The 18,476-nt window shown below is 40.6% G+C and overlaps 1 protein-coding gene across 1 annotated transcript; it reads right to left on the minus strand.

The window, feature by feature from the left end:
- Positions 1–816: 816 nt before the first annotated feature.
- Positions 817–17,521, minus strand: LOC136759172 (b(0,+)-type amino acid transporter 1). The gene is made up of 13 exons (XM_066714050.1): positions 17,419–17,521; positions 15,511–15,652; positions 12,668–12,815; positions 10,078–10,320; positions 9,678–9,803; positions 8,177–8,276; positions 7,803–7,847; positions 7,039–7,162; positions 6,636–6,739; positions 3,802–3,898; positions 3,501–3,650; positions 3,155–3,329; positions 817–2,895 (listed from the first exon to the last, which is right to left on the minus strand). The coding sequence occupies exons 2-13, from the start codon at positions 15,628–15,630 to the stop codon at positions 2,834–2,836; spliced, it is 1,494 nt and encodes a 497-aa protein (XP_066570147.1). The 5' UTR covers positions 15,631–15,652; positions 17,419–17,521; the 3' UTR covers positions 817–2,833.
- Positions 17,522–18,476: the final 955 nt, after the last annotated feature.

The following is an 18,476-nucleotide window of genomic DNA, read 5'->3' on the forward strand; positions in this document are numbered from 1 at the left end:
CTCTGTGGGAGCACAGTAGGAAAGATACACAGCACAGGCCAAGGTGTCAGTCCAGACGTGTCAGCCGTGTTCCTCCCAGCAGCCTTCAGGCCGACAGATACAGGTGGCAATACCAGTGTGACCGGCTCCTCAGACACAGGCACTGGTACCCTGCCCGGCTGTACGTCTACAAATCTTCACTGATCCACTTATACCTGAGATAACAGATTGAGATCCAGAGCAGAGGAATGTTTACAGTGTTTATCTCGCTCTCTTTCTATTTCTTGATGTTTTTATTTAAGAGTCAGGTCACATGACAATCAAGAGGGTTACTTGGCCATGCTGAAGAAAGTCCCATATGCGGCTGAAAAGATGCCAGTTTTTCAATTTGCTCATTAGTCTGCCTATGATAATTACAGTACTGCTCGGGGAGGTGTTTGTCACTAAACATCAAGACATGATTTGCATGTCCTCTAGGTATATGCAAGACAATTCAAATGGCTAAGGTTCGATTACCAGAAAGCAAAACACAGGTCTGGAATACTCGGTAAAGTAGCTGGAGTGGCTTTCAAGACTTCACATCTGGTGTTTGACACAAAGGGGATAAAACTTTAGAGATCAGGGGCGATTCTAGGATTTTGGAAATGGGGGGCCATAAGGAGGCCATGATTATTACAGAGGGGTCGACATCTGCTAGGGGGTCCCAGGGGCATGCCCCCCTGGGCAGATTTTTTGAAAAACTGGCTTTTTCAAACTCAGTTTGTAAACTAAGATTGAAGGAAATTACAAGGATTAGCCGGGCAATTCATAAAAATAAAGCAAAAATGTACCACCATATTTGCTAGTGACAAAATTTATTTTAAATTGACATTAATACAATGGACAACAGTGATACCTTATTGCCATGAACACAATAGACAATATAGACAACTTCTTCACCCGCCTCATCCCCAAAAAGGTGGAGGTGGCAGTGGAGGGCTGGAGGTGTAAACAAAAGTGTGTCATGACCTCAAACTGTCACTGCTGTCGCTGTTTCTTCAAAGAAAATGCCTAAAACATCCTGTTGATTAGTCTATTAATAATAACCGTTGACAACCACGTCTTTTCGCTGCCATGACAATTCTGCCCTCTCACTCTCACAGTCGTCACACGTAAGTCATTAACCAACAACCAATAGTTGTTCAAAAAGGCTTGACATAGGTGATCACTATCACCTTACACATCATCATTCACGTCTGATCAAATTGTAGCGCTGCCAGAGTGGAAGGGTTAAACACGTGCACCGGGAACTGTAGTTCAGTGTTGGAAAAAGGAAGAGCAAGGCAAGACATTTTTAGATATTTAAAAAATCAGTCAATGGTAACCCTAAACTAGAGTAGCTTAGCTATCAACATTCATCAAATTGTCATTTTCTTAGCAGAAATAAAATTAAGCACATCAAGAGTATTTAAATGATCAATTTACCATAAACTGTCTTGTCTTGAAACTAGCAGAGCACAACAACAGCAACAGTGTGTGTTTAATTCATAACCCCTCTCTTGCCTGGATTCTTGCCGGGCGGTATACACACAAAAAGTACAACTTTGGTAATGGGAAACTGACTATGAATTATATAAACATTTTGGAGTTACTGGGAGTTGTGGTACTCAGGGGGTCAACCAGAATTCAGAATTAATGAGCAGGGGAAGGTGAGATGGGTGTGTTGATGAGTTAATTACACAGGGATGATAATGGAATAATCAGATAATTGGAAATGGAGATCCGAGGGGAAAGACTGATGACACTCTGGCAAGAGCGAATTCTTGTGGTGCACTAAGTTGGGCTGTGGTTGTTACACAGTAATTATGAGCAGGGATAAGCCTACACAATATTAAACACATTCTATGATTTGTCTAATTTCCAAAGGCATACATATATCGGGGCGTTTCTAGACTTCAGAGCTACTTCTTCATTCTTGTATCCTTTTGTTGTATTATTTTTAGGGAGACTGAGAGAAAATACATGCGGCGGCTGATGGTGTTTTGTCAGACTGTTTGACCATGCCGTTACTTCATAATCATATTGTTTTTAGGGGGGCTGATAGAAAATACATGGGGGCTGAAGGGTCCAGTGACACCTCTGCATACATTTTAACACTTTTCTCTTTTCTTTTCAAAATGTTCAGATGTATTCAAAGCCCTGCAGTTAGCATTTTTCCAGAAGAAGGTGCTTCTGTAGCATTTTAATAGGCTCATTAAATTTTTAGGGGGAATCTCCCCTACTCCTCCAGGTTGTGTGGCTGGCTTATGGACTGCTTTATTCAAGTCATTCCAAAATTTGTCTTTAGTGTCAATGTCTGTAGATGTCTGTAGACTGATGGTCAAGCAAGATTGTTGACTTTGTGCTGCCTTAACCATTTGGTCGTAGACTTGGATGTGTGCTTGGGAACAATATCATGACAGGGTGCACCAGGTTTTTGAAGAAAACATTCTGGAATATTTTGGGAGGACATTTTTTGTTTCATCAGTGGCCTTTTGCATTACTTATGGTACACATATGTGTTTGCTTATGTTGAGACATTCGTAGATTATCAATGGCAACAGGCCAGAGGACTATACTAAATGAAATGGTAAACTGCAAAAAAATAAAGTGTCCTCCACTGGATTCCTCTGTAGTGCAATCACACTGGAGCTTGAGGTTTATCAAAAGGATCTGAATTAAAAGGCTTGAGATTGCATTACTCATAATATCAGGTCAATACCAGTTTCAGCAGCAGTTTTTTTCCATTATTTGTTTTCTCTCCGTCCCTGTTTTTTCTCTCCACAGATAGTAAGTTGCCACAATGCTGTTTTCACAACCTCTCCTCTTTAATGCGTTACTCAATATTTTCTGGTGGAACCACCTCCAAGAGTAGCTGGAGGTGCATTGTGAGAGGTCCTGTCAAAAGCAAAACATGGCAAACAGTCAGCAAAACCAAGGCACCACTTTTAGCACTGTCAGTTTCCCTACATTTATAAAGAGGCTGAATATGTGTTCATGAAGTATCTGATTTATATAACTTTTGGGGGAATGGTATCAATATATATGTCTGAGCCACAACAATCATCTTAGTTATTAATTTTGTACAAATATAACTATATAATGAAGCATTTTAAATTGATTTGGTTCAGACTGGACTGGACTGTCCCACACTCACTCATGATCTTTCGTGTCCAGCTGAATTTATGGTGCACAAACAAGAAGTACAGAATCAGTCCACTCAGAATAAAGAGGGTACAGTAGAGATAACCCCACTCAGGCTTGTCAATGATGGGAGCCAACACCAAGTAGGCCGACACCAAAACCACTATTGCAGCAATGAAGATCGGTACCTGAGAGTGGGAGGAGACAAATAAAGAGGAGTCAAAGGCTGTTTTCATACAGGCATGCCATCACTGACTGCAGAAAAGTCCACTTGGACTACACCTATACACTCCTCAATACACACAAGCTATGGCAGCACCTACTTGTCATTTTCAGTATTGCTCTGGTTTCATCCTTACCTTCACCGGCCTCTCCATATCTTTCTTTGTGAACCTCATGACGATTAGCGATAAGGCTGTCAATCCATAAAAAACCCAATTTGTGAAGCTGAAGTAGTTGATTAAAGTGTTGATGTCTGAGGGGATTATGTAGATGATGCTCAGGAACCCCTAAATGCATACACACAAAAAAGATCAACCAGCAGCAGGCATATCGTATCTGAACACACGCATTGGTCTGGAGAACATAATCTAATGGACAACAGAGCAAGAACAGATCAATATCAAATAGACAACCAGGACATAACATATAAGGTCTTACATTAAATATCACGGCTGGAGCTGGAGTGTAGTATCTGAGGCTGATGTAGGAAAGGATCTTCACCATGTGACCTTCTCTGCCTGCTACGTAAGCAATTCTGAGAAACAAAATAGCAGCAGTCAATGATACAAATTCAAAGCATTTTATTTGTTTGTGACTTTTGAACTCCCTATTAAGTGTAGTTAGGCATGTACAGTTTCTCCATCCAAACAATGTGGGGAAGCAATAAAAAAGGCCAACAGGATGTTAGGGTATATTGTCAAAAGAATTTAAAACAAGGGCAGTAAAGTTCAGACTGTACAATGCACTAGTTAGAGCTCATCTGGATACTGTGTGCAGTTCTGGGCTCCACACTTCAAGAAAGATATCGCTGCTCTAGAGGCAGTTCAGAGGAGAGCAACCAGACTTATTCCAGGTCTGAAGGGAATGTCCTACTGAGAGACTGAGGAACTGAACCTTTTCACCCTGCAACAGAGGAGACTACGTGGAGACTTGATTCAAGTCTTCAAATTCATGAAAAGCATTGCCCACATCAAACCAGAGGAGCTTTTCCAGATCTTCAGGGACACACGCACCCTGGGACACAAATGGAAATTGGGCTTCAAGGCATTCAAGATGGAGAACAGGAGACACTTCTTCACAATCACAGTTGTCACAATCTGGAACAAATTCTCCAGTGATGTGGTTGAAGCTGAAAATTTGGGAGCATTTAAAAACAGACTGGAAAGGACCCTTGGATCACTTAGTTATTAATGGGCACCAAATGAGCACGATGGGTCAAGTGGCCTCCTCTCGTTTGTAAACTTTCTTATGTTCTTATATTCTAGAAGTCTGTTTGCTAGAAGTTGTTGACATTGAGACAAATACACAACACACAAAATCACTTAAATGAAATGCACAGTCGGCTCCAAGTGCCATCTTACTATAGCAACTGCTGATTCAGGAGATGCTAAAACACTGACACACACCATAATAGCAGAACTAACCAAAACTGGCCTGAACACCTCCAAGATTTTAAGCCAAGTTTATGACGGAGCCTCCCTCATGTCTGGAAGGCATGGTGGAGTACAACATTTCTTACAAGAAAAACTAGAGTGAGAAATACCATATGTGCACTGTTTAAACCGTCAGCTACATTCAGTCATTGTACATGCATCTGAAGAATCAGTCATGGATTTTCTCAGTGTTTGTCTTGCTCTCTATTCATGTTCATTACAAGGGCGTGTGACTCAAGTACTTGCTTGATCAATGCTTGACAGGCCATCTTGCCACTGTTTCAGTAATTCTTCCTCTTTAGAGGACATTACTTCACTACTGGTGGAGCTAGAAACTGTGCAGGCCCATGGAGCAGAGGTTAGGATGGAGGCAGTCTGGCTACTGCGGGAGGTGTCCAAGCCAAACTTCTTATATATTACACACCTTATGCACAAACCGCTTGTTCTACTGAAACCGCCAAACAAGCTTCTACAGGGAGAAGACACTGACCTGCTTACAGGATTAGGCCTTGTGGCTAGTGCAAACTACGCTGCGAGGAGACGTTTACCAACTTGTGGAAAACTGCCACTGCTGCCAACACAACGGTGACACCTGTAGCCCCTAAATGAAGACGCACATAAAATAAGAACATGGATCTATATGTGTTTGAGGAGACAATTGGACAGAAGGACAATGATGACAAGACGGAACTAAAGAGGCTGTTCTTCAATACAGTCGATGTAGTGTTAGGCGAAATGTAAGAATGCTTCAGTGAGCGTAACATGCAGTTGGCTACTGTGCTTGCAGCGCTGGATCCAGAGAGCGACACCTTTCTTGATACAGACGCTATCAAGAACATCATGGAGTTGTTACATTGAAATATCGTTGAAGCTAAATACACAGTCGAAAACAGTTCTTGTGCACACAGATGGATAAGGGCACACATGGAGAGAAGTGGACAATTAAATGTATCCTCAAAACACAACACAAAACATTGGAGGCCATGCCAAGCATACTGACTGCTTTTAAACTCATGTTAACTTTTGGTGCCTCCACTGCAATGTGTGAGAACTCGTTCTCTACCTTCAAAAATGTTTACACAAGGCCCAGGTACACAGCTGGCATTTGAAAGAGATCTCACTTGGAAGTGCACAAATGAGTGGAAAGACATTATTTTGAGGAGGTTCCATTTTGACACTTGTCACCTTCCACTCCACTAATGGTGAGTCAAGCTTTATTTTATTTTGCCTTGGTGCCATGTTTTAATGTAAGCGCCAGCCTTATTATATAGCCTAAAGGCACTTTTAGTTATTTATTAATCTCTAGGCCTAAAGGTCATGGAAATGTTGCACTGAAAAAAATATTTGATCTGCTCTGGGTGGTGATGGTATGTGCTTGGTTATGATTTGCTTATACAAATGCTTATGAATAGGCTGCTCTTATTTTGACTGTCATTCGCTTTGTAAATGCGTGCCCCCTTGTGGAAACCAAATACCCGCCAATCTGAGTCGTTCTGGAGCAGAGCCTGTCTAAATGATTATGTTTTCCTCCCCCTCACAGCCTTGTACTTTTCCAATGGGGTTCAATTTTTATTGCAGAACCTCTTCCTTGTTTTTCTAGTCCACCTCCAAAGCCTCCCTCAACAGTATCAATATCTAACGTAATCAATTTACTACCAGTTCCAAAAGTCACAGTGGGATATGATTTCCTGAGCTGAAATGACACATGGTGCAATGGAGTCTGAGTAGATGCTGCCACCTGTAATCATTGTAGGATCCTATAAACACTGTCCCTGATTGTGACACAAACACTTCCAGGTGAAATACGATTGAGAAAATGGTGATCTCTGGGATTGCTACCTTCCGGCAGTGAAGCAGCTTCCATTGGCAGCTCCGAAAGTTGAAAACACCACAAACAGAGGAACTATCCAAGACACAGGATAGAAGACCCTGTCTCCAAATGTCTGGTGAATAAGAAATCAGAGAGAGACGCAGGTAAAACAATGGTATCGTATTCTTAACATCAAAACACAAATACATAAAGCTCTTTATTTTTTCAATGCGAACAGATTAAGACACCTCTCAGCACCTATAACTCCCCTGTAAAAATATTTTACAGACAGTGCTGGAAACCTAACCATGCTAGTTCTTCAATCAATCAATCACTCAATATTAATATTAATGTTGTTTCCAGAGTCATGTGTAAAGGTGAAAGACCCCTTGGGGTCAGATACCTTGGCATTCCATTGCTCTCATTCCTTACCACGGCGACTGCCTCAGACTGCAATAGTTCAGTGGGGGTCATCACAGTGAAGTAGGCAATATTAACCAGGATGTAGCACACTGTCACCAAGGGAATCGCGATGATAATGGCCAGAGGGAGGTTTCTACAAGAAGAAATCATAAAACTTCAAGAGCAGAGTTGTACACCACTGGTGTATCAATTCAAATTACAAAAAAGAGGTTCCAATCACTGTGAAACCAAGTGATAACTGCCACTGTCTCCATTAATTCGATCAACTAAGAAGCTATCTGTCTCAAAATAAAAAGGATGGGAAGGGAGGCATGTCCTAAAACCCCGTCCTTTTCTTTTCACCATCCCTACCCATTTAGATCCTGAGAGGTCCTATCACTCTCTTGTACAGTGATCGGATCGTATAATCAGACTTAATTTGTGTACGAGACACATTCAAACTCAACTTGAATGGCTTCCAATGTTTGTCTGTATCGCTGGATCTACTACAGAAATTGAGTTACAGCTGCACACAGACTTTTTGGAGCTGCTGTTTTCCAGTATGAATTAATAATCAGGCACAAATTGATTAAACAGGAACCAGGCCAAAGCCCCTGATGTCACAGTCCATGAGCTTGCTGGACACCCAAGGGACAACCTGAGAACCAAAATATTGGTCTGAGAGACATTCCTGCATTAGCAAGCAGTTTGCAACATCTGCATGAAGTTGAGCCCTGAAGTTCTGCCTCTTTGTAATCTTTCAGATGCGTCTTGTGTTTTAAGGTGAACCCCACCTGTGCGGGTTCTGTAGCTCTTCTGTGATGAAGTTGAGTTGCCTCCTGAAATGCAGAAACAGAAGAATGACACCATACTCCATCATTTTGAACTAAGGAATTTAAGAGATTAAAAGCATACAAAATTTTACCAGAGCTGTTTGATTTTCCAGTAGCAAAGTACTGTTTAAGTTTAAGTTAAGATGAAGTGAGAAAGCTCACTGAATGACACTCAATCATGCTGGATATGTTTTTGCTAGAGGTAGTTTGTAATTTTACATTATTTTCAGAGAACACATCAAGTTTCCATGCTGACATGTTTATGTAAAACACAACTAAGTTCATTACTAAGAATTAATTAAGAATTAGAAAAATAAAGAGAAAAGATAACTCACCATCCACTATATGCCCAAAGACCATTGTAAAAGGCCAAGCCTATTGCCGCAAAAGATGTTTGTGCACCATCAAAGGAGTTTGAAAAATTCTGTGTGTTCCCTGAAAACAAAATTATAGTATGAAATATTACCAAAGAGACTCACTATATTAGTGTTATCTTGTTTAATGTATAAAGGACAAGCACACTTGTGAATTTCAAGCATGTTGAAATAGGAACATGAGTGAGATGTGTAGAATATTCTTCAGTAAGGTACTGGCCATTTCCCCATTCAGAATGTGCGCACATTTTGGCTTTAGTGCTTTCGGCTGTTTTTGAGGAAGCACATCAACAAAGAACTGCTATCAAGAAAAAAATAAAAACAGATACTGTATATGTGTAGTGAAGATGGGGTGTCAATACAACTGTTGAACTCATGTATTAGATTCCTTTTTTAATGCTACAAATAAATTCACTTTTTAAAGAATGCATCGGACATAGATACAGACTGAAAATTAAATGGTAAAGTATAGATACTTCCTTCCTTTAGATGCATATTCTATAAGGGCACTGGGAGAAGGTCTGTGCTGGAGATTACTGCAGTATTGAAACCATAATAGTAATAGGGTAGCAAAGATTCATAGTGCATATTTATCAAGCTACGCCGTGGCGGAGCTCAAAGAAGCCGTGTTGTAACGTGGGAGTCTCTGACCGGATAGTACACCAGACGCTCTGGACGGAAAGGCAAGGCCACCACGGAGTTCCACGGAGCTGCATTGTAGTAAGAATTCTGCCTGGGAAGCAGGTGCCAGCTTGAATTCGGGAAACTTTATTAACTTTCGTAACATAAATGGCATTCGAGGATTAACTCACTCTAAAAGTTTTGTTTCTTTTTAAAAGAAAGCAAAAAGAACAAATAAGTAGCGTGATTCACGCATCTAAAATACAAAAATGCAATCACATCTTCTTCCAATCTGAGTCACTGGAAAATGAGAAGTTCTACAGTTCTGTAGAGTAAACCTGGCTAAGACTTGTTATTTTTTATTATGATTTAGATATTAAAACTGTTTCAAGCTATTTAACTGTTTTTTTGTAGGGTGTGTTATTGTTCTTGTTCTTGTTGTTTGATCTATCACGTGTGTTAAGGACTTGATTTTTTTTATATATATTATCCTCTTCAAACTTGGGACTGTCGCATTTATTTATTTTTTCATGTTTGTTTTGTAAGTCTTATGTATGGAAATGTGTTCAATAAGGAGATAAGTACAGAAGTGTTGATTTGATGAGGTTTCCATTGAAAGCATTGGATATTCAAGTCCAAGTAAACAAATAAAGTTAAAATAAACACATTATGCTGTTTAAGAATTGTGTGTGACACTGTTAAGGGTAAAAGAATATTTAAGTAAGGGAAATAATTATCACTGATGTGAGGGACTCTCTCTAGGCCATTTAAAATTCCCTCATCTTACACATGGTAGAAGTCTCTTGCTGTAATGGCTCTGTGTTCTTTCCTACTGACCCACCTTGAGCAAGAAGGACCATACCAGCCACCACAATGACCAGGATGATCAGGAGCTTGGCGGCTGTGAAGATGTTCTGTACGTAGGTAGCCAGCTTGACGCTGAGGCAATTCAACAGGCAGATCAGCACTGAGGGAAAGAGAGCAGACCGTGAAAGTGGTAGCTACCAGGATCTGTTGATGACTGCAGTGATTTTGCCAGCAGAGGGAGATTTAACTTTTGGGCTGCCAAGCAAGCTCTTATTTATACATAACTCAGGAAAAAGAGTGTATGGGAAAGTGAAAGGTGAAATGGAGAAGAGGAAAGAGGACAGGTCAGGGATAGTTTGACAATATAAGGGGAATACAATACAGGAGTCTAGGTAGTTCACTCACGCATGTGTTTCTCCACATGTTTTACTCACTGGCGGCCGCAGCAGCCAGACACTTGGTGACCACATCGGGGGGGGTGCATCCTGGGTAGAAAGGGGTGGCAGCATACTTGGCGAAGCTGAGAGAGATGATGGCGAAGGAGGAGGGCTTCAGAACCATGACGGTAGTCCAAGAGTACAGGTAGGCCGGGATGGACCCAAAGGCTGCCATCAGGTAGGGGTACTCTCCACCAGACTTAGTTATCATTGTGCCCAGCTCAGCGTAGCACAGTGCACCTGAGGACACACACACACACACATACATACACAGTGAGCTGACTCATTACACAGAGAATTGTTACAATCTGGAACAAACTCCCCAGCGATGTGGTTGAAGCTGAAAACTTTTAACATTTAAAATTAAAGGAACATTTAAAAATAGACTGGATAGGATCCTTGAATCACTTAGTTATTAATGGACACCAAACGAGCACGATGGGTCGAATGGCCTCCTCTTGTTTTTAAACTTTCTTATGTTCTTATTAGTAGGTGCATAAGCCCTCTCACACTCCTATTTCCTTTGATAAGTCTCCAAAGTTCACAGATGGGACACTGTGTCTTATTTTGCTTGGTACCAAGTCCTTTAAAACAAAAATGCTTACCTTTTTACAATTCTGTCAAGAATATTACATATTTTAGTGATGGGCCTTTTAGTGATGCGGTAAGATGAGCTGTCTGGTACAGTATTTGAAATTGTATTTACAAGTTACATCATTTCAATTTCATTTTTGATATCAAGCCACCTGAGCTCACCTGGTTGCTGCATCATGTACTGAATATACCTGTAGTATTGCATTATGTAATGTTGTGTTGAACATTTTTGCTAAACCACTGTAGACTGTGTAATCTATGTATTGATGCCTATAGATGTAGGTTTCCCAAATCTTAGGTCTATGATTAATATGTGATCTTGGATAAAGGCATCAGCCAAATAAAGCATGAATTCATGCAACTGGAATATGAAAACTGCACCACGGAGCAATGGAATTCAGTGCTTATACAACTGGGATCATGTGGAGCGCATTCCCATGGACAACAACCGTACAAACTAAAGGGAACAAGTGTGGCCAGTGTTGGTGTCCATGATCACTTGCATGGAAGGACATGATACACATCTATATGAAGCTGTTCAGTGTAATAAGATGCATATTCCCATGCATGGGGTTTTATAGCAGTTTTTAGTCATTAGTGGTAAGACACATTTTAAAAAAGAAACCAGATCACTAGTAGAGCTGTATATATACACTCACCTAAAGGATTATTAGGAACACCATACTAATACTGTGTTTGACCCCCTTTCGCCTTCAGAACTGCCTTAATTCTACGTGGCATTGATTCAACAAGGTGCTGAAAGCATTCTTTAGAAATGTTGGCCCATATTGATAGGATAGCATCTTGCAGTTGATGGAGATTTGTGGGATGCACATCCAGGGCACGAAGCTCCCGTTCCACCACATCCCAAAGATGCTCTATTGGGTTGAGATCTGGTGACTGTGGGGGCCAGTTTAGTACAGTGAACTCATTGTCATGTTCAAGAAACCAATTTGAAATGATTCGACCTTTGTGACATGGTGCATTATCCTGCTGGAAGTAGCCATCAGAAGATGGGTACATGGTGGTCATAAAGGGATGGACATGGTCAGAAACAATGCTCAGGTAGGCCGTGGCATTTAAACGATGCCCAATTGGCACTAAGGGGCCTAAAGTGTGCCAAGAAAACATCCCCCACACCATTACACCACCACCACCAGCCTGCACAGTGGTAACAAGGCATGATGGATCCATGTTCTCATTCTGTTTACGCCAAATTCTGACTCTACCGTCTGAATGTCTCAACAGAAATCGAGACTCATCAGACCAGGCAACATTTTTCCAGTCTTCAACTGTCCAATTTTGGTGAGCTTGTGCAAATTGTAGCCTCTTTTTCCTATTTGTAGTGGAGATGAGTGGTACCCGGTGGGGTCTTGTGCTGTTGTAGCCCATCCGCCTCAAGGTTGTGCGTGTTGTGGCTTCACAAATGCTTTGCTGCATACCTCGGTTGTAACGAGTGGTTATTTCAGTCAAAGTTGCTCTTCTATCAGCTTGAATCAGTCGGCCGATTCTCCTCTGACCTCTAGCATCAACAAGGCATTTTCGCCCACAGGACTGCCGCATACTGGATGTTTTTCCCTTTTCACACCATTCTTTGTAAACCCTAGAAATGGTTGTGCGTGAAAATCCCAGTAACTGAGCAGATTGTGAAATACTCAGACCGGCCCGTCTGGCACCAACAACCATGCCACGCTCAAAATTGCTTAAATCACCTTTCTTTCCCATTCAGACATTCAGTTTGGAGTTCAGGAGATTGTCTTGACCAGGACCACACCCCTACATGCATTGAAGCAACTGCGATGTGATTGGTTGGTTAGATAATTGCATTAATGAGAAATTGAACAGGTGTTCCTAATAATCCTTTAGGTGAGTGTATATCATAAATGATTCCTCTTGGATTGACAGCTGAGCCCCATCTTGCTTGCAGATGTAACTGAACTGAAAAGATGCTGTGTCTAAGGCCTCTGTTTAGTGTTACCACCCCTGGCCTTACCGAGAGTGGATATGACCCCACAGGCTGCCCACACACACAGGCAGGGCCCCACAGCTCCAGTGTAGTCCAGCACCGCCTTGGGGGAGATGAAAATGCCCGAGCCGATCATCGAGCCAACAATCAGACAGATTCCGCTGATCAGCCCCACCTGGCACAGAAATGGGACACATCACACACACAGACACACAGGCTAGTACACAGCAGCTCATTCCTCACTTCAATGACCAAAGGGGCATCTGCTGTCCTGTGCAGCCATCCGTCTCTTTCATCATTTGGTGACTACTTAAATCGGCTGATATTGGCAATGCTGTCACTTTGGCTCAGGGCTGCACAATTCATAGAGGGCTGCAGCATTTGTTGGTTACATCTGAGCATAACCACATGCTCAGTTAAACCTTTTCAACCCTTCTCTTAAGCTGCCGATCAATTTACAGTTTTTCGCAATGCAAGATGATATTTCCCCACCTCTGTGGCCAGGGAGGACATTGCCTGTGATGCTGATGAACGTCTGAGGCCATAAACATAATATACATCTTAGAACATCTTAGATTTTACACTGAAATAGGTTCTGATAGTAGTGTTTTAAATATGTCAAATTAGTGTGATATTGGCTGTCACTAAGGTCTATGCATTTGATTTTGTGTGCATCTAATTTGGATGCAGAGATTCATTTTGAGCAGAAGAGTACATGATTTTGATTGTAGTATTTCATTTTGCATGATTTCTTTGGGGTTTAGGGAAATTGGCTAACTGTTTTCTGTTTACAGTTTTGAATATAGGAAAAACCGTAAAGAGATCAATTAAATCTGCCTGGCTATTATCCTGAAATATCATAGCTGTGAATCAGCACTGCCATAATCATGTCAGCAGGCAATGATAACAATCCCTGATGTTCTCAGAATACAGATACTACAATAGTAGGTTTGTCATGTTTTTGTTTATATATATACTCAGCAAAAAAAAGAAACATCCATTTTTCAGGACACTGTATTTTAAAGATAATTTTGTAATAATCCAAATAACTTTACAGATCTTTATTGTAAAGGGTTTAAACAATGTGTTCCATGCTTGTTCAATTAACCATAAACAATTAATGAACATGTATCTGTGGAACAGTTGTTAAGACACTAACAGCTTACAGATGGTAGGCAATTAAGGTCACAGTTATAAAAACTTAGGACACTAAAGAGACCTTTCTACTGACTCTGAAAAACACCAAAAGAAAGATGCCCAGGGTCCCTGCTCATCTGCGTGAACGTGCCTTAGGCATGTTACAAGGAGGCATGAGGACTGCAGATGTGGCTAGGACAATAAATTGCAATGTCCATACTGTGAGATGCCTAAGACAGAGCTACAGAGAGACAGGAAGGACAGCGTATCATCCTTGCAGTGGCAGACCATGTGTAACAACACCTGCACAGGATCGGTACAACCGAAAATCACACCTGTGGAACAGGTACAGGATGGCAACAACAACTGCCTGAGTTAAACCAGGAACGCACAATCCCTCCATCAGTGCTCAGACTGTCCGCAATAGGCTGAGAGAGGCTGGACTGAAGGCTTGTAGGCCTGTTGTAAGGCAACAATGTCACCCTTACTTGGACGTGATTTCCTGCAAGACAGGAATGTCAGTGTTCTGCCATGGCCAGGGAAGAGCCCGGATCTCAATCCCATTGAGCACGTCTGGGACCTGTTGGATCGGAGGGTGAGTGCTAGTGCCATTCCCCCTAGAAATGTCCGGGAACTTGCAAGTGCCTTGGTGGAAGAGTGGGGTAACATCTCACAGCAAGAACTGGGTGCAGTCCATGAGGAGGAGATGCACTGCCACACCAGATACTGAATGTTACTTTTCATTTTGACCCCCCCTTTGTTCAGGGACACATTATTCAATTTCTGTTAGTCACATGTCTGTTTATGTCTTGAATCTTTTTATGTTCATACAATTATTTACACATTGCTGAAAATAAAAGCAGTTGAAAGTGAGAGGACATTTTTTTTTTTTTGCTGAGTATATGTGTATATATATATATATATATATATATATATATATATATATATATATATATATATATATATATATATATGGTGGTCTATCCTGGATTTCCAAAACATAAGGTATTCAACATCTGTGTTCATGCCTGTGCTTTATAACATAAGCTTGCCAAGAGTGTCCTAATCTCATCTCAGCGGTGAACTCTGTTTTAGCTGAGGATCCCTCATCCAGTGACATCTATATGAGTAGACTGAACTTATCTGATGGACTAGTCAGTGTATGTGGATGTTAACTGCTTCTCCTTTAATCTCTCTACATCTTGAAGCATCTTGATAATGACAAAGAAAACATTAGACAAGAGCTTTGTTGTTATTCAGTGACACCTGGAAGCCATCAGTGCAGAAATTATTGTGCACTTAACCTCACAGTGAAAGCAGGCTGTACAGATTAACTATTGTGATGTAACATTCCCATAACATCGGTGAAGCTACATCCCCAGGCCACGCATATTTGAAATTTTAAGTATTTTTATTTCACTCAACAGACTTGCAAGAGCAGTAGCTTCTAAAATAACCAAGACTACAGTCAGGTGGTGCCAGGAGTCTTAAAACCTAAAACCAAGACTGAAAATGCAGCTTTAGAGTCAAGACTAGCCGGCTTAATCTTATGTGACAGTGGTAGGTACAGTACTAAATGCTTTATAAAAAGCTTTCAGAAGTACCTCCAGATTTTCCCTGAAATAAGAGACAGGAGCTCCAGCAGCCCTCTAATAATCGAGAGAAACATACTGGCGTGACCATTCCCAGGGAGGTGGCGCTACATTGATGGCCACATTCTGCACCCCACTCACATCTTTCTTTAGTGCTGTAGCTTTCACTGCATCTTCAGTGTGCAGGGACCTGGAGTCCACAGAGGGCCCCACACTGCCATTTAGAGTGCCTTTCCTCCTCCGAGTGCCATCCTCCACCATGGCTTCCTGACAGCAGCACTCCCTAGGACAGAGACAGAAGTAAAAAGAGTTTGCAAAAGAGCAGGGATCAAAAGGCGTCCTGTATTCCAGCAATCCAGTAGGAGATAAGCAACGTGAAATGGGGGGGAAATGTACTTGTTCCGGTCAAGGTGTTGAATTGTGTAGAGACCCCTGTGGTACTATATACTGGGGTGAAGAGCGCCGTGGGGGAGAGCAACAGCCAAGTATTTAATCATAAAAGTTGTTACTACGTGCCAATCAGTGAAGATGAGAAGAGTCATTTAAAAATACCCTAAAACTGAAAGAACCTCATCCACCCTAGCTATGCTGTCTTCTGCACTAATGCTTTGACACCAGAAACAAACTTAGTTCAACAGGTTATCAATGAAAAGCCATGTGGAATTTGTGAATAATCAATGGTTAGCAACTTCTTCTAAAAGGATGTTGAGACCTTTTCTACCATTACATTTACGGGAGAGCAACTGTAGTTTCATGCAGATATTTAGGCATCCAGACTTCCATATATTCAGTAGTAATGCTTTTTACCATTTTTTAATTGGTTCATTACTTTTGTTTTTCTGTAGCTCTTTTTCATTTTGCTTATCACTTACATCCTTTCTGCTGTGGGTTGTGTAGTGCAAGAGTACAGTGGCCCATTGAGGCCATGACGAAATAACAAAATGTGCCTTGTTATTTTAGGTTATCTTCAGATCTTGAGATAACAAAATGGTAATATTGAAATCCTGAAAGAAAATATCTTGTGATAAGAAGATGATGCTTTAGTAGATCATTGTCTGGGAGTGACAGTTCATGTCATAGTTTTCAGTCTTATATATGCATATCAACAGTCACTGACAGAGGAGTGCATGCAGATTTCGGAGAGGTAATGTTAACTATATAGATACATGATCACTGTTTCTTCACAAACCATAGTTAGCTACAGAAAGAAAGAAAGAAAGAAGGACAATAAAAATAAATGTGTTTAAGTTAATGGGGAGACGGGGGAGTGAAGATCAGATACATAGGAGTGGATTATTTATCTGAACACACACACACACACACACACACATCCAACTCACGTCCTTGACTTGTCTTTCAATTAATCTTTAGTCCAAAGTTACACGACTCTCCTCTGTACAACGTTCATGAACTTTAGCAAATTGTTTAAACGTTAAGTCACTACAGGACAGATGTAAAGATCTGCCCTTCTCCTCTCCCAACAGTATGTGCCTTTTTAGTTCCTCCGTTTATCGTCGCCTAAATAATTATACAGAAAGAAACACAATTAAACAATGTCGCACATGACCCAAAACTATACTCGCGAGTTTAAATAAACATTAATCTAGGGTTAATTAAATTCATTCTTAACGTCATTTCACGTGTATACACATCTGGATACTTCAGACCAATGTATGTGGATGTTTTTATTTGATTTGATTTTTCTAAAGCATGCAGTTTATAATTGAAACGAGCGCTCAGAAGGCAAACAAGTTGTTAATGTATCACTTCTGTGGCAAAGTGCGGTTATTTACACGTTATAGCCGATTGGTGCCCTGGACGCATGACATGTTGCAAACACAATACTTACAAATAACAAATAAAGGTGTGTGAACAGTCAGTCATAAAATAAATCTTAACGCGCAGAGTGTAAACATCTATACACGTCTTACTTCAATTGCTAATACAGGTTTCCACTAGATGTGGTTTTAATAACATTGTTTTGTAAGTGTCCTTTTGAGCTTAGACGTGTCGAGTCAAATGAAGCGCATTAGTCTTATTTTCACTCACCTACGAGTCCGTTGTCAGAGCAGCTCTAGCGCCGGTGCAGCCCAGTGCTCTGCAAGCTGCCCTCACTCACTGGCAGCACACTGACACACAGCGCCTTATCAGGAAAGGCTCTCCACAGCCAGCCCCTTCAAAGCTGACTGGCAAGAACTTTTTTATAACAGTTGCATGTGTGGGTACAATATTTTTATTATTAAAACAGAAAAAGGAAAAATAAAGGAAGAAGGAAGAAGCAACACTTGGTGCACTAAAAAGCATTTTAACATTTGGTGGTGCCTAAAACATCAATACATTACCAAATCAATTATATTATTTCTTTAGCTGTCCATTACCATAGTCCTCTTAGTACAACTCTTGGGTGTCGGGTTTTAAGCACTTCACCAAAATCGCTTTAATCTTTAATCTAAAGTTGAGCTGTTGCAGAAATACTTTCCCCAATTTGAATTGCGGACAGTTACAATTCTACCATATAATAAATGACTGTATAGCTCCCAGTTATGTTATTATGATTATCAAATGCGAAAATCTCAACTGAAAGCCAGTATAGTAGTTATATTACTACTCAGTATCATAGTTCTGTGCTAGCTCCCTCCAACATCTCCCTGATTTGTGTTTGCTCATTATTGGCAGGTAGTGGGTGTCATTTTGTACTAAACTTTAAATGGAATATAATGGGTTTTAATTTGTGTGCTTAACGCAATATAATTTTCGTAGGACATTAAACACTGGCAACTTTTAAATATTTAGGTGCAATTTATTAACATTTTAAATAGAACTTTGTAAATAAATACATATTTAACTGTGAAATTAATGGCCACAGATTTTAAAATCCCAGTAAAGTAAAAAAAAAAAAAAAAAAAAAAAAGTGTCAGCCTCATTTATATACATAATAAAGCTTAAAATGTACTGACTTTTTTTACAGTGTACCAGCCAATGGCTAAATGCCAAATCATACCCTGAAATAGTTTAAATAGTTCTGTAATGTGACTGGACAGAATTCAAAAGGCGGTAGGCCAAAAGTTTGGGCTTTGCGGATACTTCTAGTTTTGTTCTGGTGGAGA

This window comes from Amia ocellicauda, chromosome 9 (assembly GCF_036373705.1).
Source record: "Amia ocellicauda isolate fAmiCal2 chromosome 9, fAmiCal2.hap1, whole genome shotgun sequence".
Lineage (NCBI taxonomy): Eukaryota > Metazoa > Chordata > Actinopteri > Amiiformes > Amiidae > Amia > Amia ocellicauda.